The sequence below is a fragment of the Cynara cardunculus genome, assembly GCF_001531365.2.
Source record: "Cynara cardunculus var. scolymus isolate 2C chromosome LG 1, CcrdV1, whole genome shotgun sequence".
NCBI lineage: Eukaryota > Viridiplantae > Streptophyta > Magnoliopsida > Asterales > Asteraceae > Cynara > Cynara cardunculus.
This window is the reverse complement of record NC_037528.1, coordinates 5,255,277-5,278,041: the sequence shown is the minus strand read 5'-3', so window position 1 is coordinate 5,278,041 and position 22,765 is coordinate 5,255,277. Positions and strand designations below refer to the sequence as shown.

At 33.1% G+C, this 22,765-nt stretch overlaps 2 protein-coding genes across 2 annotated transcripts; one reads left to right on the top strand and one right to left on the bottom strand.

Moving 5' to 3' along the window:
* Nucleotides 1–4,650: 4,650 nt before the first annotated feature.
* LOC112513536 lies at nucleotides 4,651–5,388 on the top strand. The gene has a single exon (XM_025119830.1). It carries the CDS (start codon nucleotides 4,711–4,713, stop codon nucleotides 5,260–5,262), a length of 552 nt encoding a protein of 183 aa, XP_024975598.1. The 5' UTR covers nucleotides 4,651–4,710; the 3' UTR covers nucleotides 5,263–5,388.
* Nucleotides 5,384–20,107, bottom strand: LOC112513544 (SAC3 family protein A-like). Its single transcript, XM_025119842.1, has 14 exons — nucleotides 19,928–20,107; nucleotides 19,726–19,800; nucleotides 17,375–18,256; nucleotides 12,006–12,449; nucleotides 11,595–11,696; nucleotides 10,238–10,335; nucleotides 9,243–9,420; nucleotides 8,309–8,803; nucleotides 8,032–8,172; nucleotides 7,827–7,886; nucleotides 6,902–7,032; nucleotides 6,364–6,497; nucleotides 6,062–6,276; nucleotides 5,384–5,758 (listed from the first exon to the last, which is right to left on the bottom strand). The coding sequence occupies exons 2-14, from the start codon at nucleotides 19,780–19,782 to the stop codon at nucleotides 5,657–5,659; spliced, it is 3,039 nt and encodes a 1,012-aa protein (XP_024975610.1). The 5' UTR covers nucleotides 19,783–19,800; nucleotides 19,928–20,107; the 3' UTR covers nucleotides 5,384–5,656.
* Between the last annotated feature and the right edge of the window lie 2,658 nt (nucleotides 20,108–22,765).

Here is a 22,765-nt window from a genome sequence, read left to right as displayed (position 1 = left end):
ATATATAAGTTTAATATAAAGTCCATTAAAGGCCCAAACCGCCTAAACCAGTCAGACCAGACCGCTTTTACTTGGTCTGGTTTGACCGGTCTGGGCACTTGATGTCAAACCGTTCGGTTTGAAAATTTTATAAACCGCCATTACGGTTTGGTTTGTGGTTTGAGGGGTTAAACCGCCCAAACCGGACCGCGAACACCCCTAAATAAACATTACTTTTTAAAGAAAATGACATGTCAAGAGTGTTGCTTCGGAAATAAGGCATGCATTTAGTTAAAGAAAGCTTAACATCAGATGAAATCTAAAGGGTAAAATGCGTGAAATAATAATTTATTTTTATAAATTTTTTTATTATAGTATTGTATTTTTAGTTTTTTTATTACAACAATGTACTTTTAGAATATTTTTTTATTAGACATCGTACTTTCAAAACTTTAGCTGTTATAGCATTGGGTAACATTTTAAATTAAATTTACCCATTATATCAGGTTTATTTACCACCTCATCGTTCATGTAAGTTGTCCACATGTATGATAGTGCTAATATTACATTTTTTTATTATAACATTATACTTTCAAAATTAATTTATTATAATATCACCAATTTCTATTATAATATTGTATTTTTAATTTTAATATTTTTGTCATTTATCAAATATTTTAGTATTATAATTTATTCTTAGATGTCCAGGAAAGCTCAATCGATAAATATCAAATATTTTACATTTAAAATATCGTGACCAATTTATGAGAATGTCAAGATTTGTCTATTTATGAATTCATCTAATTTGATAATACCCGTTTAGAGAGTCTAATACCAAACGACACACCCAATGTTCCACGTTTCTCTATTTACGACGATGTGACATTTGGACTCTTGAAATCCACTCGGTTTATATCTAATACCAAACGACACACCCAATCTATAGCAAACTGACATGGAATCTGTTTGTTGAACAAAAGAACATGATTTAGGTTCAAAATATAGTTATTGATTTGGGATATTTGGCTTGTTTGGCCTCATAGTTTTTTTGGGATTATGGTTCTCTGGTGCCTCTGTTTCTCGCATGTATATTGCTAAATGTACAGTTACCTATTAATTTTCTTTTGACACGTATCTATATCAGTACTTACTCTTTACTTTTTAATTTGATCTGATTCTAGCATAAATAGAAATACATGTAGTAACACTTATAAAAGTCTTATCAAGAACCTTAATTGCAAACTTTATCAAAATTATGATATTGGTTTGATTAATCATCTTGAAACTAATACTTGATAAAATTCATGACTAAGTGGTTGTTTAGCAAACGCTTAACGGGTAATTGTTTATCAGCAATAAGTATCATCTTCACTTACCTTATCATGTAGCATTCCCAGTCATTAAAGTAGATGGTAGGGAAGTGTGTTTCACTCGATAAACGCTTATTGCATAAGAATCATTATCTTCGCTTACTGGACATGACCTTTGATCCTTGTCTTGTTCCTTACTAAGTAAGATATGGACCTTCTTGCTATGGTTACACGGTAAGGTAAGTTACCCATTAAGTATTTGATAAATGACACTCAACTAAACTCTCTATTGTTTGAATTGTGTATTATTTTTTATAAACTAATTGTGTTTATTTTATTTATTAAAATCAAATAAAAACATATCTATACTATCTTATAAAGCATTTGGTTAAAAAATTTAAAAACTCTTAAACCTGTTCATCCCTAAACGATTTCATCCCTATCAGATTTCATCCCATATCTAAATTCGTGTAACTAACTGCAGATAAACACAATCAAATACAACATAAACATCACATTTTAAATATAAAAAGTCTAAAATATAATTGGTATAACATAATACTTAATTATTATCTTTATAAAATTTATAATATTAAACCAAAAATAAATTGTTTTATTATTAAACTTGAATTAAATTATTTATAAAAAATATATATATTATATATTATAAATCATTTGACAAAAACTCTTAAAAACCATTTTTTTATGCGTAAAATACTGTTTATTAATGCATATTACTTAAAACTCAAGATTACAAGTAAATTGTGCGTAAGTACAACTTATTAAAGCTACATATCTGAATTCGTGTAAGTAACTGCAGATAAACACAATCAAATACAAGATAAACATCTAATTTTAAATATAAAAAATCTAAAATATAATTAGGATAATCATTGAGTTATAACAAAATACTAATTATTATTTTTACTAGTTGTGTACCCGCGCAATGCGGCGGGAGCCATGAATTTTAACGATTTTGAAGTTCCACTGGTTTTATAAGATAATACTTAACGATGATATATGTTACATTTGGTCTTTACATATTAATACAATTTGAATAAATAAGAGTTATGGTTCCAATTACAGACTATCGATGAAAAAAATTGTATGACAGTTTAAAATCCAATATATTTAAAATCCAACATATTTAAATGATTCCACAAATGTATTCGATTTACATCAAGAGCAAAGAACCAAGAAGCTTGAGTTTTAAGATAAACACTCAAAACCAATAAAGAAAACTACAAATTTGACAGATTATAAGCTATGAAAAGACAAAAAAAAAATGGGTTTTAAAATGAAATTTCGACTGCTTACCCTCTTTCTTATCCAGAAACTCAGATTAAGGTTGAATTAATACATGTATATATATATATTTCAAAAAAATCCCAAGAACATATTAATTCAAAACATATTATACAGTGCAATTTAGACAGCCTAACCCCAAAATATATAGTATATATATAAATAAATAACTATAAAAGTATAAATCGTAAATATTAAAATTATTAATTCACAGTATATATAATAATATAATTAAGTAAAAAACTATTTAATATTGGACTCATTTCGAAGTTATTAACGAGACGATTATAATGGTGTAACATGTTAAAATAAAAATGTATTTTTTAAACATGATTTAATTGATATACGATTATGTATGTTAATTTGATAAATGTTTAAAATGAAACATTTAAATGTAAAAGATATAAAGTAAATTAATTAATTAATTAATTATAGGGGTATAAAGTGTAAATTTAAAATAATAATTTTTAAAAAAAATCGGTTGTGAAAGGGTGAGTGTATGTGAGGGGGTGAGTGTATGTGAGGAGAGGAGGGGGTGAAAAGTGAAAAAGTGAGTATAAAGGGTATTTTGGTCATTTAATATTTTAAGACTTTAAGACTTTTGTTAAATTTGTTTAATAAGATAGTATAGATAAAACGTTATATTATTAAACCAAAAATAAATTATTTCATTATTAAACTTAAATTAAGTTATAAAAAAATCTATACTATATTATAAAGCATTTGACAAAAACTCTTAAAAACTACTTTTTATGCGTAAATTACTGTTTATTAATGCATATTACTTAAAACTCAAGATTACAAGTAGATTGTGCGTAAGTACAACTTATTAAAACTCCATACTTGAATTCGTCTAACTAACTGCAGATAAAAATAATCAAATATTGGATAAATATCTCATTTTAAATATAAAAAATCTAAAATATAATTATGATAATCATTGTTAACTAACAAAATTTAATTAAGAAAATTACACCAAAACACAAAAACTTTTAAAAATATTAATTTAATACTGATATCAATATTTTTTTTCAAAATTTTATGATATTTTTAAATTTATATTTTATTCAAAAATAAAAATATTATCACTTTCTCAAAACCACATAAAACCAATGTTTACTTAAAATTCAAGATTACAAGTAAATTATGCAAAAGTACAACTTCTTAAAGCTCGATTTTTGAATTCGTATAACTAATTGCAGATAAATATAATCAAATAGAGGATAAACATCTTACTTTAAAATATAAAAAATATAAAATATAATTAGGATAATTATCGAGTTCTAACAAAATAATTAATTATTATCTTTATAAGAAAATTATATCATTAAACCAAATATAAATTACTTCGTTATTGTACCTAAATTAAATTATAATAAAAAATTGAAGGAATTTTAAATAGTTAATTTGATACGAATATCGATATATTTTTGTTATGCATAAAGTACTGTATATTGATGCATATTACTTAAAATTTAAGATTACAAGTAATTATGCATAAGTACAACTTATTAAAGCTCGATGTTTGAATTCGTATAAATAACTGCGGATAAACATAATCAAATAGAGRATGAACATCTCATTTTAAAATATAAAAAATCTAAAATATAATTAGAATAATTATCGAGTTTCAACAAAATAAATAATTATTATCGTTATAAAAAAATTATATTATTAAACTAAATATAAATTATTTTGTTATTATACATAAATTAAATTATAAAAAAATTGAATTAAAAAATTACACAAAAAATGAGAAATTTCAAATAGTTAATTTGATATTAATGTCGATATATTTTTGTCAAATTTTTATGATATCTTCAAACATATATTTTATTCAAAAATAAAAACATCATCGCTTTCTCAAAATCACATAAAGTCATATTATAATATCGATTGAGATAAAGAATAAAATGAAATATTAAAATCACGATGTATCTCGTTGCATTGTGCTAGTACGTTTATAGTATGAAAAATGAGAAAATTTTAAATGAATATATATATATATATATATATATATATAAATAATAAAAAATGAAAAAAAGGTGCAAATAACACCTCTTATCCACTCGGTACTCCTGAAGCAACCACACATCAAGGAAAGCTTCAATCGACAATGGCGACCTCAAACCCTCTCTTCTCATCGCCACTCCCTCTTTCACCACTCAGACCTCACGCGCCGCGGCTCCTCACTCTATCCTTCACCACCAAAGCAACCTCCGAAGACGATCCCTCTCCCACCTCTGAATCATCAGAGACTGAGAGCTTCGATGACCGTCTCTCGCAGGTCCGGCTGCGTTACCGGAGTGGCACAGGGAAGAAAGCCGACGCCCGGAAGAGCAAGAAGTCTGGGAAGAAACCCGGCGGGAGTTCTGGATCTGGAGCAAACATATACCTCCCGCCGGTGCCTTTGAAGGAGCCGATGTCGGGTGGACTGAAGGTGGATTTCGGGTTCAGCCCGTATTCAGAGAGGATCAATGGGCGGGTGGCGGCTCTTGGGTTGTCGGCGTTGGTGTTGGTGGAGCTGGCGACGGGAGAGAGTGTGATAAAATACCATACACCGTCGATAATATTTATTCAGGTGTATTTTGTGGCGGCCATGACGGCCTTATATTGTAAGGTTGAAAAGGAAAAGGTCAGCGTTTGGCCACCATCGGCCTCCGGTTAACCGGAATACTCAGACGTGGATGATTTGGAATACTTGTATTAAAATATTTTGTTTTTTAAACAATCATATTATTTGTAAAAATAAGAGAGAGTAACAACATATGAGATGATGACACAGATTATGAAATAAATTTAGACTCCATTTTCCAAATGTATTATTAGTGTGACAAAGGGAGGGTTTCATTTACAAGCTTCTTCGTTGAAACAACTGAGTTATGACACCAAAATTAGATGATCTACCATTTACATTAACCATCATCACCACCTACAAACAAAATGACCCTCTATATCATTTTCAATATATCCCTTTTCTGGATGCATAATAAGTTTCAGGTTGGTTCCCCAGTATCTGTTATGTTCCTTCTTATAGCAAATTAGAATTCCCAAATGGTTGGTCATGATGACGAACGCGTCAAAAAGTCGTTAACAGCTAGACTCGCATCTCCATGGGCTACTGCATCATCTGGTTCTGGCATGAAAAGGGATGCCAACGATGCCTGCACATACGAAAAACTCCCCTATTCAGTTGCACAGGGACGAAAACCATTCACACAACCAACTGATCAAGTTTAATTCATGCAAAATTTAGACTATGACTTTAGCCTGCAAATAGGATATTGAATCCATCAAGAAGTGGAGGATACAACAAAGGTTAATTGGCCTAGCAGTACTCGGGTTACTGGTAGAGCCTAACTTCCCTAGACGTCAATGGTTCAAGCCTCGGCAAAAGTGAGGTGTGTGTGTGAGAGAGTATTTATCATTTATAAATATTATATACTTCAAAAAGAAGTGGAAGATACCTTAGCATCAAGCATCATTTCTCCAGAATTGTCTGAAGAAAGGCATGCACCATGAGCCTTTAACCATTCTATGCACTCTTCCAACCCTTCTTTTTCTTTGTCATCAGCTATTGGGAACCCCATGATCTGAGCTACATAAGATACTGGAAGTGTAGGACGATAAGAACGAGTCATGCATTTCACAGCTGCATACCTCATCTTCTCAACATAAAGATCTGCACCACGACAATGCAAATATGTAAAATACTGAAACCGCATTTATGTTTATTGACCTTGTCCAGTTGAATAAATTTTACACTCACCCATGAGGCAAGTATTCAGGTTGGGAGCAGTCTTGTGTAATCTGAAGAACATGACGTAATTCCCAGACGTCACGGCTGCACGAACTGCAAGAGCATGTTTGACAGCATCATCTTTCCTTGTTTCAACTGATAATCTAAAGAGTCAACAGAAAATTGCTTCAATATTCATCCATTAGAATGGTACATGGAAGTTTTCTTGATCAAATAAAAGAAAATTGGAAACGTCAATACCAATAAATTGCTACAATGGTAGGCACAAAAAGGTCCATGTGAATCAAAACTGAAAATGTGCCGCATCTGGTTTCAGTTTGTTCAGAGATGGAAAAAAAAAGATTGAAGTAAATGTTTTTGAACAATTAGGCCTTAAGAGTTTGATGAATAATTGATTCAACAATGGCTTTCTCAAGAACAAGTTGGACTTGGCCAAAAAAATTGAACTGTAGGAAATAATTAAAGTATAACTATGGTGAAGAGGTAACAGGAAACCTATTGGACAGAAAAAAAAGGATGAAGTCAGGATGATCATCTTGCTACAAACCTAGACATCATTGATAGGAGATCTCTATTATTATTTGAGTGCAAAATAGTACAGAGCAGATTGTACGCGGAAAATTCCATATGACATCCCCTAATTCCTTCAGCATACAGAGTCTGTAACTGTGACTGACACTGCAAAAAGAATGAACAAAGTTTTGTCACATAAAAATTAAAAAAAAAATAAACAAAGGGAACTTGTATTCAATACTTTCATTCCACAACAAAAAAAAGAAGTTGTAATTTCAAATACAAGATATTCAGTGCAGTAATATTAAGGTCTTGATACACAATCTACAAACAACCTGTTATGCTTTTAAAATGATAAGATGGCAGACTCTGGCATCTACAGGTTGACTGGTTAACAATTGATTCAATCAAGTATGGGGCAAAAATCAGAAATGCTACTCCCTCCGTTCAAAAATAAATGTCCACAATGAAAAAGATACAATTTTAGAAATGTGTAATTATGATACTTTTTGGTTAACTAAATGACACTTTTACCCTTAATAATAGAGAAAAAAATCTCCATCTCATAATTAATGGTAGAATGGGAAAGTAGACACTTACCTTTAAAAATGAACAATTATTTTGAGACAAACTAAAATTGAAATGTGCACTTATTTCGGGACGAAGGGAGTGTCATATAACAGTTTGGGGTGGTTCGCTTTGGCGGCCCTTCTGACCCGATCTCCTAACTGTTTATTTCTTGAAAACCATATTGCTAAAGGGCCCCTATTTACATAAATTTCTATTATTTCCACATGTATTGAAAGAGTACTAACTGCATTGAACTGCTACAGGACAATTGCAGTTATACAGCCATAAATCGACTACAGCAATAATAAACATCACTGAATTCATAGAAGTGCCAAACCAATAATCTGAGCATCAGAAGTAAAGAAACTAGAACTAGGTCGGATACAAACCTGATTGTATTCTGATAGGTCTCCAACTTCTATTGCTAATCGAGCATGAGTTTCATAGACCTGAAAGTTACATATGAAAACCACATTGAAGAAGTTTAGCATAAGGAAGTATGTTTCATAGACTGTATGATAAGATACAAGAAGAAGCCTTTTATCAAAGGGAAGTAAACATAGACACCAACAGATACAACAAAAGAAAGTATACCTTGGCAGTCAGCTCATTGCGTATCCGTTGTACTGTAAGATCTTGGCGGATAGATTTTAACTGGTCACACTTATAAAGGTAGTTCCTTTGAGAACTTTGAACAAAAACCAATGCTTTTTCTAATACTTCTTCAGGTCTTACCTGCAAGAGAATCAATTCAAGATATGGGTTCAAAAGAAATTATTCGTTTTTCTCCTTCTTCATGATAAGACAATAATTTATTGTGTTCCCCCATATTACAACATAAGTCGAACAACATAAAAAGCAAAAAACTTACTGTGGCAGGATCTGGAGCAGAAGTGAGGCGCAAGTAGCGTTTCTCGATTTCCTGGCAAGTTCCTGTAACAGTAAGAGCATCCCAGTCAATATCCTCAACAGCCCTGCCAGCACCATCATCAATGATTTTACTAATTGCTAGAGCAGATGCCCTTCTAGTGTAAAAGTTCCCATCTCCAACTTTTTTGGGTTGCATATGACTATTTGCTGACCGTTTGACATGATTATTTTCAAAACGTTTTGAGCGGCTTTCACGTCTCTTTTTTTCCTCAGGTGAATCTGCAACTGAAAATGCACCAGCATAATATGTAGTCAGACTTTGCTCTTTATCACTGTCACTGGATGAATCACCATTATTGGATCCACCCACACCATCACCGACACGCTGCCTCTTAGCTGGCCTGAAAGAAGTTCTGTTTGTTGCTTTCTGATTTGGTACATAGAATTTTTGATTGCCAAACTTATTCTCCTTGGTCCGTGGCATTCCTGCTGAAAACTGCAAGTAAAACATAATAGCGTTGTAAAGGATACGAATCAAAATAGAAAGCATTTGAGATGCCATTTCACATCTTACTCTCCTTTGTGTAATTACTGATATCGAAGAGGATAAATCATTGTTGGCATGGAAAATTTACCAAAACTCCAAAAACAATATTTACAAAGTCCAAGCATTAAATGAAACATATGTAAAATTAATTAAAAAGCCCTACATTCAACATCAATTGATTGAAGGGTGATCTTCAAATATGAATTTTTTTCCCATACATGTTAGCTTGACAATTCATTCCATCTTGAGATGATGGTATCTTGAACTCCAAACAGCAAGTGTCCAGGAGTATTTCAAGACTACCTTTTGAACGAGAGAAAGCCTTGATAAGCTCGGGATGCATTGCAGAATGAAGGACTATATGGGCAGCATACAGAAAAGGACAAACCTGATGGTTCGTTTCATTGTGATGAATGGCCCCACTAGATTTTAAACTTTCAGGAGTAGAAGTTATTTGTTTCTCGCGCAGTTTCTCCTCCGGTAATGGCTCCCACCTACTTTTTGTACGCCTGTTTGGACTTCTATTCTTCAGCAGTGATGAGACAGGAGTTAAATGATTCAAAGGACTGTGAGAAATAATTGAAAATTGATCAACAAGAATGAAAACTTGTCATGTCTAAATAACAATAACACTCGCAATTTCTTGGAAGAAGAAAAAAGCAATCAATGCCGGCCAAAGGATGGCGACCATTATTGCAAACAAAGATGCTAAACTCTTGCATCTTATGAGATATTTTATCCTACGTAGATAGATATGAATGATGAATAATAGTTAACCTATTAACTTACTGAAACATATAACAAGATCTTCATAAGAACATGCAAAAGCAAGCTAATGAAGCAGGTCCACATATCAAGCACGTCAAGGATAATGATGTGGCACTCCTAAGTGAATCAGATGCAATATACCTACTCTATGTGCCCAAAATGATTTGACCTTCTGCATCAATGTTTATGATCAACATGGACCATGAATAATACTCACTCCCCTTGCTCTAAAAAGAAAAAAAGATACGACTTGACTTACGAGGTCAGGTGGTTTCCTTTCGACTTCAATGTAGATAATCTACATCAGGTGTCTAAGAAATACTACAAATAGAATAGTTGGTGTTAAATTGGCAAAAGCTTCACAAGTGGCTTCGAACTTGGGTGTAATAAGCTCCCCCTCAAAGTCAAAAGCAACCTCTTTTATTTGTAATAGAGAGGCTAGACCACTCAATCTTTTACCCCAACCCCCATGGCAGAAAATGTAGAATGGGATGTAAAATCTATTATCCTTACATCCATGTAATTGCATGAACATGTGTGAAGTGAAGTTATAAAGATGCAAATCAGTGACCAAATATATACATATCGGTCTATCCATTAAGGGAAGCAGCATACTCATTATTAACCACACCCTTGTTAGGAAATGGGAAAAGAGGCTCGGTGTCCCAATCTCGTGTCAAAAGAGTACCATCAGCATTTGCCTTTTTAATGACCTGAAATAAACAAATAGAAGTACTAAGGTTAAATACCATCCAAAAAGCATGTGGTTAGTTACATAAGCAACAACAAAAGTAACCAACAAAATATATCTAAGTACCCTCTATGTCCCCCACACCCATCGAGAGAGAAGGCAACTATCTTCCTATAAGAAAAAACTTAATTTTCAAATCAGTGCCTACATTCAGCTTCTCTGCATCTTTGTGTACAAAAGCATATCCAATTTCCCAGTGAGGCCAATTACTACAAGATGACTAAGATTGCAATAAATGAAAGAACCCCTAGCAGAACATTTGACCTGATAAAGATGTCAAATATATTATACCAATATCACCTTAGCCAAGCAATTTCTGAGCAAGAGGGCAGGTTTTATTGACAAGCCTGGTACAAAGGTTTGTAGCACAGACATTGTTATGAGCCTTACACCACGCACAGAAGGTATGACTTAGCCAAAATAAAGAGCTCACTAACTAGACGTTGGATAGAATTCTAATTTTCAAGTGAAGGACATTTCCCTCATGTTAGTACCATTCTGGGAAACTCCCATTGGGGTGGTAGGTGCTGGTAACATCAGCTTTAAACTGGGGTGCTGGTGCTTATTTTTGTGGGGAACATGGATATTAATACTCCTTTTAAGAGAATTCATTCAATCTACTGAGTTTCTAGCTCAGATATGCATAAACGATAATCCAATAATGTGACATCACATGTTTGTTCAAAGGTTCCTCGTATGCACACATCCTTTTAGCACTGTGTTGTAAATGTAAACTAACTAATTCTACTAGTTTTGTAAACATTGTGATCCTTTAGCAAGTAATAGAATCAACTATTGCAAAAATATCATCATTAGTTGACCAAAAGTGTTTTGAACTTCATGAAAACATGAAGCAACCATTCAAGGAGCGAATCACTTGCTTTTCCTTTCTTCAAATAAACTGACAATCAAAACTCCTTACAATATGCACTCTCTCCGAAATCTGCAAGAAAAGGGGGCCAGAGAGAAGGTCTTTTCATCACCTCCTTTGAGTCAATGGGTCTACAGAGCATAATGTAAGCAGAATTGTAGCAACATTAAGCATGCTTAAATAGCAACTTTGAGTATTTGGTCAAAAGGGATCTGAAGCCACCTACAGAATTACATCTGTTATGCCTAGACAAGGATATAATAGGTGGTGTTTGTACTCAAACATGAAGCAGAAAGATGATGTCCACCATACTTGGCCAGAAATTAGCAAGTTCTAACCGAACAATTTACCTCCTTCAGGACATCTTGACAAGCTGCCATCTGTCTGTCATCCTCACAACGAGCCAAAGCTCTTTCTACATATCCACGTAGTGACTTGGGCAGCACACCAGGCTGCAAGTAACACAAGTTCTAGTAACTATTCTACAATATTATCAGTCACAGAACACAAACTGAAACAAGATAGGCATAAGACATCATCTGGAACGTTAGGTAGGCTCAAGAAATCAAATCCAAGGAATTCTAAAAATATAACGAGTAAAGACTTAATGCCAGTAATTTAGCAAATCTTTTAACATGTAAAACAAAAAAAAAACGACTAAAAAACTTGCTGCCAGTGAAGTTTGAAAGTAGGTAGACTGTACTCTAAAACTAAAAAATTTGCCTATATAGAAGAAACTCCTACAAGTGGAGTAGGATTACCTTAAGCACAGAATCACCAGCAACATGCAATGGCACTTCATCATTAGGCTTTGGTACTGAGACACTGACATAAGCCGGTTCTGTTGCTCCACCCATTGCAGGCTTATCATTTCTGGGCAAGACCATTGGAAAATTTGAAGCAATTCTGGGGTTTGTTGGAATATTCACTTTGCTTACCCTGCCTGAATCAAAAGGTACAGCAGTTTGCGGAGCGGCCTGTACAGGTGGTTGATAATCCTGGGGCACCTGATGAGTAGCTGAATACTGTAAACCTGGTCCATGAGGGTATTCAGGCTTTTGGTAATCCTGAAAGCTTACAGGAGCAGAATTCAAATCTAGCGACTTCTGGATGTTGGGCTGCAGGGAATTAGCATGATAATTTTGAAAACCTTGACGCCCATGTTTCCAGTGTTCATCATGGACATTGGTAATTACTTCATTAGGCTGACAACAAAAGGACTTCTTTTAGTCCGTGATCAAAACACATACGGCTTTATCTTAGCAAGAATTCGTCCACTGAAAAACATAGAACAGCATACATATCCATTACACCATTACTTGTCAACTTGGGGGAACCGGTTATACGCACATCTTTTTTATCGAAAGACAATCCAAACCACATCAGGAACTCAAATGTGATTGAAATGTCATAACTTGATTTGCACACAATTGGCTCATAAAGAACACCAATGGGTCGATTTCTCTTTCTTTTTTCTGAACACTGTAGCATATGCTTTTTGGCTAAAGTAGTCCACAGGGTCACAGATAAATCAACAGCCCATACGTGAAACAAATATTTAAAGGTTCTAAAATCGGTAAGAATTAGAAAACAGCAAGGAATCAGCAGTCAATCAGAGAAGAAGCGACGGTAAATCAAGGCAGCATCAGCAATTATATGAGCTGTATATCATGGAAGAATCAACAATAATTCAGCAGCAAAACAGGGCAGAATCATCAGCAACTATGCAATAGATACTTGAGATACAAGCCGGATCAACAGGTACCAGTTTCTGACAACCATCAACGATTCATAGGAACAGCAACACTACCGAGATGCGGCTGACAGCGGCATCTTGGCTTACTTTTTTTTGTGGGAATAGGATATTTCATACTGAGGTAGTCACAGTTATAGCTCTTATACCATATAAAGACATGGCGTTGTAGTGTGATGTCTATTATCACTCAAAGAAGGCTGAAAATATGGGGTAGACGGTGGGCTGTTGGGAATTGGGCCAGATTAGAATAACTTATAAACATACGACGTAACCCTACTTATGGAACAGGGATAACGGAACTAGTACAACTTTTAAATGCCCTACCAAAGTAACAATGATTTTACTTTCGTAAGGAATCCATTTATATGTGAAGGGGTTAGGAGATTTTGTACAATGATGAAAATAAGCATCATTGGGAGTTATGCATATGCGTATTGGTAAGACCATTAGTATTTCATGTTCAATCTATCCACCATATATCAAAGAGAAAGCGTAACCGAAATAGAAAAAGTTAGCCCTAGCATGCTGGAAAGATTTTGATACTACTCTCATGAAGTCTGATCTTGGCTACAATTCCTTAAAATGTGCTTGGAGGGTTCCTTTCCAAGTCAGTACAGCTCCAACTACTATAGAAGCTCAATTGGTTAAACATAATCATATTACAAAATTATTGTCATAAATCCCTTGTTTGTCCCATCTATTTGGCACAAATGTAAAATGTTTTTAGTTCTTAACAGTTGAGGAAGGTTTCACTTTTCAAAATGAATTTATAGACTCGTAGATATATAGACATTAAGTTTGTAAAATGGACTTTTTTGTTCTCTTTAGCAATTATCACCATATATAAACAAAATTGAAATTATAATAAGTCTTTCGTTTGTTTATGCTATTTTTCCTGAAAGATCCCTTGATACCTCAAAGCCCGCCATAGTATATGTACATTGAGGAAAACCATAATCAACTTGATGACATAACACTACTTGATCTTAGTGGAACACAAAACTCTTTCTCTCATGTTTATTTCCGCTAAGGAATGCCAAGTGAAGTGAATGATAGAACGCATTACCTATAATTAAAACCTTCTAACATATTCTGTGACCCGAAAACCTTCTACTACCAGTTCCCATGATTCTAACAATAAAAAAATGAAGGAATAGAAGATATTCTTTGTAAGCAATTCAGTTATCCTTTATTCCTATGAGGTAGCATATAAGATGCACTGCATAGAAGGATACAGAAATCCTCTTTGGTTCTTCCAGATAAATGATCTATCTTACTTGACTCGTGGACCAAAACAACAATTAACTACCAAAATCAAAGTATTGGATAAACAAATATGTTTCACTAGTTCTATCATGGATAGTTCCTACAAAAGATCGTTTGTATGACATATACAATACTTAAAAAATTGTTGGTGTAGGTGTTACAGAATTGGCTCTCCATGCTCTCGAGATTTTGAGTGTGAGAAGAATCCATTAATGAAAGGATCAACAGTAACATTATCATCTTTATCAAAAAAAAAAAAAGGAAATGATTATTGGAAATGATTCATACTTAATAGTTCTACTTTCTGACTTTATCCTACACGACCAAGATCAAAACTCAATCATTTTGCAACCTCTAGTCAACTCCGTCTATATCTTCTCCCCTCTCTAGCATAGACAAATATTTAAAAACAATGTTGTATTAGTTTTAATAGGGATACTGCAAACTAGCGGTCAATGTCGATGGCAACAGAAGATGCTCCAAGTTAACACACAATGTAGACTACCACAAATACCAACAAGGGGATCTTTTGGAAAGAGAAGAACAACCAAATGACAGAAGTAGCAAAATATGTTGCGAGTCTCAGGGATAATATTGTGTCCAAACCCTTGGTGCAAATCTCTGAATCGAACTATATTGAATGGCTAGTGATGTGAGACCTAGTAGAGAAAGGTAATAGAATAGATGAGAAAAGAAAAGAACGTTGAACCGTAAGAGCAAAGATCCCAACCACAAATAAGATTATAGATCATACTATCAATATACGTAAAACCATAGAATATTGTAGTAGTCAAAACCAACCAAAACTAGAATACACGACCCAAATCAACAGTTACAATTTAAACAGTTATATAAAGACAACAAACACTTGATAATAATATAAAATACGAAAATATAATTAGCCTAGTCATTGGAATTTACTAAATAATGTGCAACTAAATACTTTCCCACTAACATTAAATCTCCAAAATACTTGATTTAAACACTAAGATCCCAATCCCGCCCCCCATTATTCCTGTAAAATAAGTATATACAAATCTAGCTTTAAATAATCATGCATAGTTCCCAAATATCGGTTTCTTAGAATTTCCTAAATTTCCTTGTCTTCCCCATCATTCTCTCATTCATTGCAAAGATTATCCTCAAGGTTCTTAGTGACGGGGAATAACAAACCATGAAAGTTCTTGCATCACTCAAGGCTTAAAAAAGAACAATGTGTTGTTGTGCATAAACTTACCTTACAACAATGAGAGCAGCATTAATTTCATCGATGACCCATAAAGCGATCAAAATACACAAAATCAATATGCTCAATCTTGTGAAATTCCAAAATTTAGCCATATATTGAATGTCATTTTTCCCTCCACGGCATTTATCATCATCCATTTAACATTTTCCTCTTCTGGAGATTCAGTCGTATCTATTTCGAGTTTGGCAGCTCCGGGAACACAAGTATAAGTATCATCCCATACTTTCGTTTCATGAATTCAAATATCAATTAAGGCATCAAGTAATTAAATACAAAGCTATCTTCAAATCAATTTGCTAAAAAACAGCCATATGGATTTCCATAATAGTTATTGAATTCTTTGGTTCTGCAAAATAGTCCTTAATTTCGCAATTTTTTGCAAAAATGGTCCCCGAAAATCCTGAAAACTACAAAATAGGTCCTCATCTTTTTGGAATTTGCAACTCTAACCCCCGAGTTTCTAAAATTATGAATAAAAGACGAAATTAACAAATCACAGATTGGTCAAAACAAGTATGATCAAAATTAAAGATTGTGGCGAACCTGGTGATCTTGGAAGACCATTCTTGGAAATGTAACTAGACAAATCTAGATGACAGTAGCAGAACCATATAGAAACTAAAGAGACAAAATAAAGTCTGAAGCTCGGGGTACAACGACAAGCACAGACAAGAAAATTGGCTCTCCAGTACTCCTAGATCGCTAATACCATATTACAATTAGGATCCAAAGGCCTGACTCAGTAGAATAGCATATCAGATATATAGATAATTAGATATAGTCTTCAAACCAGCAAACTAATCACAGTGCAGAACTAATTCTGAATCTAACACAACTGGGATTCTAATACTAACCATTTGAAAACCTAATTTTGAATTATCAAGATTATAACTCAGTATCAAACTGTTTCCAAATGAGTACAGACAAGAATGGTTGCTCATCGTCATTCTTAAGTACATTAATAAAGAAACTTTTGACCTCGTAACGTGAAAAAATCAATTTTTTTCAGATTTCTAAAAGGTAATAGGTATAACATATTGAAAAGGAGTTTGCATTTACATGAAGCTAACAGTATTTGAAATTAAAGTATTAAACACAAAACAGTTGCACAGAAAACGCAGACAATTTTGGTTAAGCAGGAAAATATCTAACACATACTCTGAAAATAGTTTTAAAAACTATTACGCTGACTTCCAGCCTATTATACTTGAACAACAAATTGGCAAGGCAGTTCGAACTCGAGGATGGTAACACCAACATTCCAAGTCATTCAACACAGGTATAACATAGTTTGAGGTATCTATTCAAATACGAAAATTAGAGAAATTGAACATTACAAGCATGTATATGGGAAAACTGTCATCATCGATTACATCTAGATTAGGCACCAGACTCTCTTTTTAAGTCATTAGGCACCCGACTCCCTTAGATTACGTCTACTTAATTAATTCTACATTTATGATCAAAGCCGCGGATAAAATTATCCGCATATTTGTACCTTTCAAGGTTGAACATACTCATAAGGGAAGGCAAAAACACATTTTAATGCTCAAAGACAATATAATAGTATGTTATAACTAACCTCTTACTTCTAAAGATACACAGATCCTGATGAACATTTTCAATATGATAGAAGAGCAATAAGATTAGCAAGAAAATACAATATCCGGGTGCAGGGCAAGTCAGACCTGTTGCTGGATACCTGCTTTGTATCATTTAGTTACGTTACACAGGAATTTAGAATAATAGTATATTAAGGCATAAGGATGAGTGCGCCCTGTTACTGAATCCATTTGAGAGCATAAAATGAGAGACATCATACGGTTATTTCACTAAGTTGGTAAAGGTGATCCCCAAACCTGTACTGAAGGCACATCCAATGTGCTGGGTTCTGGAACCCAATATGTTGGGGCAGAGGATGCCACCTGCTGGTTGGTTGGAGCAGAATACACGCTGGTAACAGCAGGAACGGGACAGCCCAGACTAGATTTGCTAGTAGCAGATGTGTTTTCCGTACCAGGAGCACAGCAAACCTCTGTTTGGCTGTAATAGTCTGCCCATTGTCTGTGCTCTTGTTGATATTGGAGAGGTATTGCAGCAGCACTGGGAGCGGTATAAGCACCGTTAGTTTCTGCAGGGTAGCTTGGATACTGATGCCCATAACTTGCATAGCCTCCTTGATTCCACAAGTTTATCTGATTACTGTAAGTCCCAGCCGCATAATCACCAGATGTCTGATAATCAGCAGGATTGTAGTAAGTGGTTGAGTAACTGGAAGACCCATCATAGGACCCTGTATTCTGTAATGAGGAAATAGGCTGATGAGGAGCACCTGTGCTTTGATATGCTCCTGCAGACTGAGGATATGATTGATTGGACTGCTGCTGAGGGTATGATTGATTTGGTTGCTGCCGATAGCCACCATTGTAACCTGCATATGCTGTGCTTCCATATCCATATGTATCAGCACCTGGGTATGCCGCATAGCTGGCATATTCTTGTGGTACATTAGCTGTCCCAGAATTTGAAGTGGAGGCAGCAGACATCGCAGTCACTCCATCCTGAATGTTTTTCAAGTGAGGTTCCGCATATTGATCATGGTTGATGCTGGAACTGGAATCAATGCCATTCTGAATAGAGCCATTAGCAGCTCCATGGGTTGTCCAGGATACAGCTTCAGAGCCAGTAGATGGAACATAATATGAAGGTGCTTGCCCACGACTTGGATCAACGGCAAGACGCTTACAAATATTAAGAAAGAAAATAACTTAGTTGAAATACAATGATATGACAACAAATCAATTCCATCAAAGTAAACAATTCAATTCTGTGGGAAAATGGTGATATATACGAGAAAGCAAAGAACATAAGCCGGAAGCCGGCTAGCAATCAAATACTTGTTCAAAGAAAATAGTTGCAGAAAGGGCATCTAACTATACCATCTATAACACATTGTGGCTCTTCAACGAAGTTAGTAAAAAAAGCTCTGTTGTTTCTTCAAGGATAGTAAAACCTGTAACTTAATGTTACCAAGTGCAGATTTAAGTAATATAAGCTGACATAACTTTTTTACTAAAACCTGCCCGAAATTCTATCTATTATACAAGAGCAATGAGTAATCTTCGATTTTACAAACAGCCTTACGAATGAACAATCCAAGTTTTGCTTGCAGGGTAGGCAATATCCTGACTTAAATCTACAAATTGTTGCCAGTTTATCCCTCAAACACCTCTAACATAGTTATTCCTACAACAGCAACGAGCTACAAGATGATTGTTTTCATTTAGACCATACATCCTACTTCAACATTATCTTCCTTGTTTGGAAAGCACAGGTGCTTTACAAGCTAGTAGCTTTCATTGGACTTCAGCACGTAATCAGCCAAAACTGATTACTGGAAAATAGACATCGCCATAGGTGCATAAAGGTCTACTCAGCAGATGAAATGACCAGTTTTCTCTACATTGCTGATATTGCAGTGTAAGTTGTGTAGCATATGGTTGTTCCTATTTTGTTGGCTCTTCCTTCTAATGATCACTGCTGTATTATAATCTTAGAACAGGATAGCAAGTGTAATTCTTTGACCATGTACTACCATGTGGATGATTAGGTCTCTTTGATAACAATGGGAAAGGGGACCTTGTTGAAACCTTCTACTCACTTTCACTATGACAACTGAAACTAGTTCCAATGTCCTCCATCTGGACCTATGGATGAAGGCACGGTGATGATGCTGTGCATTTGCAATCTGATACAGCTATACCTTCCAAGTTACAAAACATTAAGACAGTAGCCCATCATGCATTCATACTGTATGACCTCAACTGACTGACCAACAGTCAAACTAGTGAAAATTTTGCATGGATCCTTTCCTTTCTTGATTTATGTCCGATATCACCCCACCTTACAAATACTAAAACTTAAAGGACGGGGTGCTAATCAGTGATCCACAAAATTACTTAATTCATCAAAACCAAGGCTATACTATTGAACTGAGACGAATCTACTCCGTATCCTTACAGTTACCATCTGAAATCAAATATTACGAATTGGATAACATGTTAACATTCGTAAAAATAGAATAAAAACGCAAAAAAAACAGAATCAATCAACTATAAGTCTCAGAAACAGTTATATATATACATACTAAAAACATAATAAAAAACAAACAAAAAAAAAATTGTGTCTGCGCGTTAGAAATAGAAAATACCTCGACTGAATTTGGGTCCAATGCGGTTATGGTGCCGTCCACTCCTTGATTCATCATATTGCCACAAGCATCCTCCTGTTCAAGAAAAACATGAAACAACCCGTCTTCACACCTACATTTTTCATGGATTTGCAAGCAAACATAAAAATAAACATAGAGACAAAACCCTAGCTCAGCTGTTTAAAAGATCAAGAGTACGAACCTCCAAAGTCTTGGCACGAACTTGAGATGCAAAATAACTTTTCTCAGGCGATTTGGTTGATTCCCAAAAGAAAATTCGGATATTAATTTAACAAAATTAGATGAGAAGATGTATAAAGATTATGAATTACAAATTGAAATTTTAGTGTATATGTAAAATCATGCAAGCAGATTGAATTCGATAAACGACTTAAAAAGATTTGATTGATGAAATCACTGATGAATATAAGATTTTACGATTAAAGACATCGTTGAAGGTGATCTGAGAGAAAGGGAGGATTCAACTTGGGTCTACGATGGGTCCAAGAGGTATTTTTTTTTACTTTTAACGGTTTTATCAACAGACGAAATCGCCAAGAGGGTAATCTTTAAATTGTATAAACCTTCCTGAATGATTTTGTATCGTGAAACTCCTTTACTAAAAGCTCTAATTTTATTGGACATAATTATTAAATAATTATATTTTATTTTACACTATATTATGAGAGTCATTTAATCATTTTGTACCAAAACATTTAACAATTGTCAAACAGCCCCTAAATTTAGGGCTTTGATATGGGGGCGGTGCGTAGGGGTGCTCAAAAACCCGACCAACCCGTTTAACCCGATCAACCCAACCCAACCCAACGCGAAATAACCCAACCCGAAGCAACCCGATGTCTAATCGAGTTGTAAAATTGTCAAACCGTAGGTATTTGGTTGATATTGGGTTACTATTATTTGAACCCAACCCAACCCAACCCGATGAACCCGATACCATTTTATTTTCTTGGATTTAATATGATTGTTGAATTTCTATTAATATATGCATTAGACAATTACACTATCATGTATGCTTTTCATATACACATACTTTCAATCTATTCATATCTCTTTATAACTCATTCATATATATGTTCAGTAACTGTGAACATATATATGTAAATTGAGAAAATTAATTGAATGTGATATACGTAAGAAATATGGATAAGTTGTATCAAATGGTTGATGATGAAAAAGAAATTATGAGTAGAGAAATAACATATTCAAGGTTAGAAGAATATTTTAATATACCAAAGTATCAACCCGACCAACCCGTACGGGTTGGGTTGGGTTGTACTTTGATTTGGGTTGGGTTGGGTTGGGTTGGGTTAAGATTTTTCCAAACCGCAAGCATTGGGTTGAGTTGTTCGAATGTCTTCAACCCGATCAACCCAACCCATGAGCACCCCTAGGGTGCGAGACCTGTTGAAACTTGGAACTGTCCGAGTTTGAAACTGCAAAGTCAATTTATCTCTACTATATTATAAAGTATTTTATATAAATTCTTAAAAATTATTTTTTATACATAAAATACTGTTATTGATACATATTACTTAAAACTCAAAATTACAAGTAAATAACGTATAAGTACAACTTATTAAAGCTCATGTTTGAATTCGTGTAACTAACTGTTGATAAATACAATTAAATACTGGATAAACAATTTATTTTAAATATAAAAATTCTAAAATATAATTAGGATAATCATTATGTTCTAACATAATACTTAATTATTATATTTATAAAAAATTATATTTATACTATATTATAAAGCATTTGACAAAAACTCTTAAAAACTATTTTTTATGCATAAAGTACTGTTTATTAATACATATTATTTAAAACTCAAGATTGCAAGTAGATTATGCATAAGTACAACTTATTCAAGTTTCATATCTGAATTTATGTAACTAACTGCAGATAAACATAATCAAATACAGGATAAACATCTCATTTTAAATATAAAAAATCTACAATATAATTAGGATAGTCATTGAATCCTAAAAGAATACTTAAATATTATTTTTATAGAATTTATAATGTTAAATAAAAAATAAATTATTTCATTATCAAACTTAAATTAAATTATAATAAAATAAATAAAATTAAAGAAATTACATAAAAAATGAGAGCTTTTAAATAGTTGATTTGATATTAACATTGATATATTTTTTTTTCAATTTTTATGATATCTTCAAATTTATATTTTATTCAAAAATAAAATCATTATTGCTTTCTTAAAAACACATAACCTATACTATATTATAAAGAATTTGACAAAAAAACTCTTAAAACCCACTTTTTATGCGTAAAATACTGTTTATTAATGCATATTACTTAAAACTCAAGATTGCAAGTAGATTGTACGCAAGCACAACTTATTAAAGCTCCATATCTGAATTTATGTAACTAACTGCAGATAAAYATAATCAAATGCAGGATAAACATCTCATTTTAAATATAAAAAATCTAAAATATAATTAGGATATTCATTGAATTCTAACAGAATACTTAATTATTATCTTTATAAAATATTATATTATTAAACCAAAAATAAATTATTTCGTTATTAAACTTAAATTAAATTACAATTAAAAAATAAATTAAATAAATTACATAAAAATATAATTTTCAAATAGTTGATTTGATATTAACATTGATATATATTTTTTTCAATTTTTTATGATATCTTCAAATTTATATTTTATTCAAAAATAAAATCATTATTGCTTTCTTAAAAACACATAACCTATACTATATTATAAAGAATTTGACAAAAAAACTCTTAAAACCCACTTTTTATGCGTAAAATACTGTTTATTAATGCATATTACTTAAAACTCAAGATTGCAAGTAGATTGTACGCAAGCACAACTTATTAAAGCTCCATATCTGAATTTATGTAACTAACTGCAGATAAATATAATCAAATGCAGGATAAACATCTCATTTTAAATATAAAAAATCTAAAATATAATTAGGATAATCATTAAGTTCTAACATAATACTTAATTATCATCTTAAAAAAAATTATATT

What these genes read in the sequence shown, in the direction of transcription:
- LOC112513536 (XM_025119830.1), top strand. Translation starts at nt 4,711, where the DNA reads ATGGCGACCTCAAACCCTCTCTTCTCATCGCCACTCCCTCTTTCACCA.
- LOC112513544 (XM_025119842.1), bottom strand. Translation starts at nt 19,782, where the DNA reads ATGATGAATCAAGGAGTGGACGGCACCATAACCGCATTGGACCCAAAT. An exon ending in TGGACCCAAATTCAGTCGAG is followed by an intron (nt 18,257 to 19,725) that starts GTATTTTCTATT and finishes AATATTTGTAAG; the next exon opens with CGTCTTGCCGTTGATCCAAG. An exon ending in ACCTATCAGAATACAATCAG is followed by an intron (nt 7,033 to 7,826) that starts GTTTGTATCCGA and finishes TTCTTTTTGCAG; the next exon opens with TGTCAGTCACAGTTACAGAC.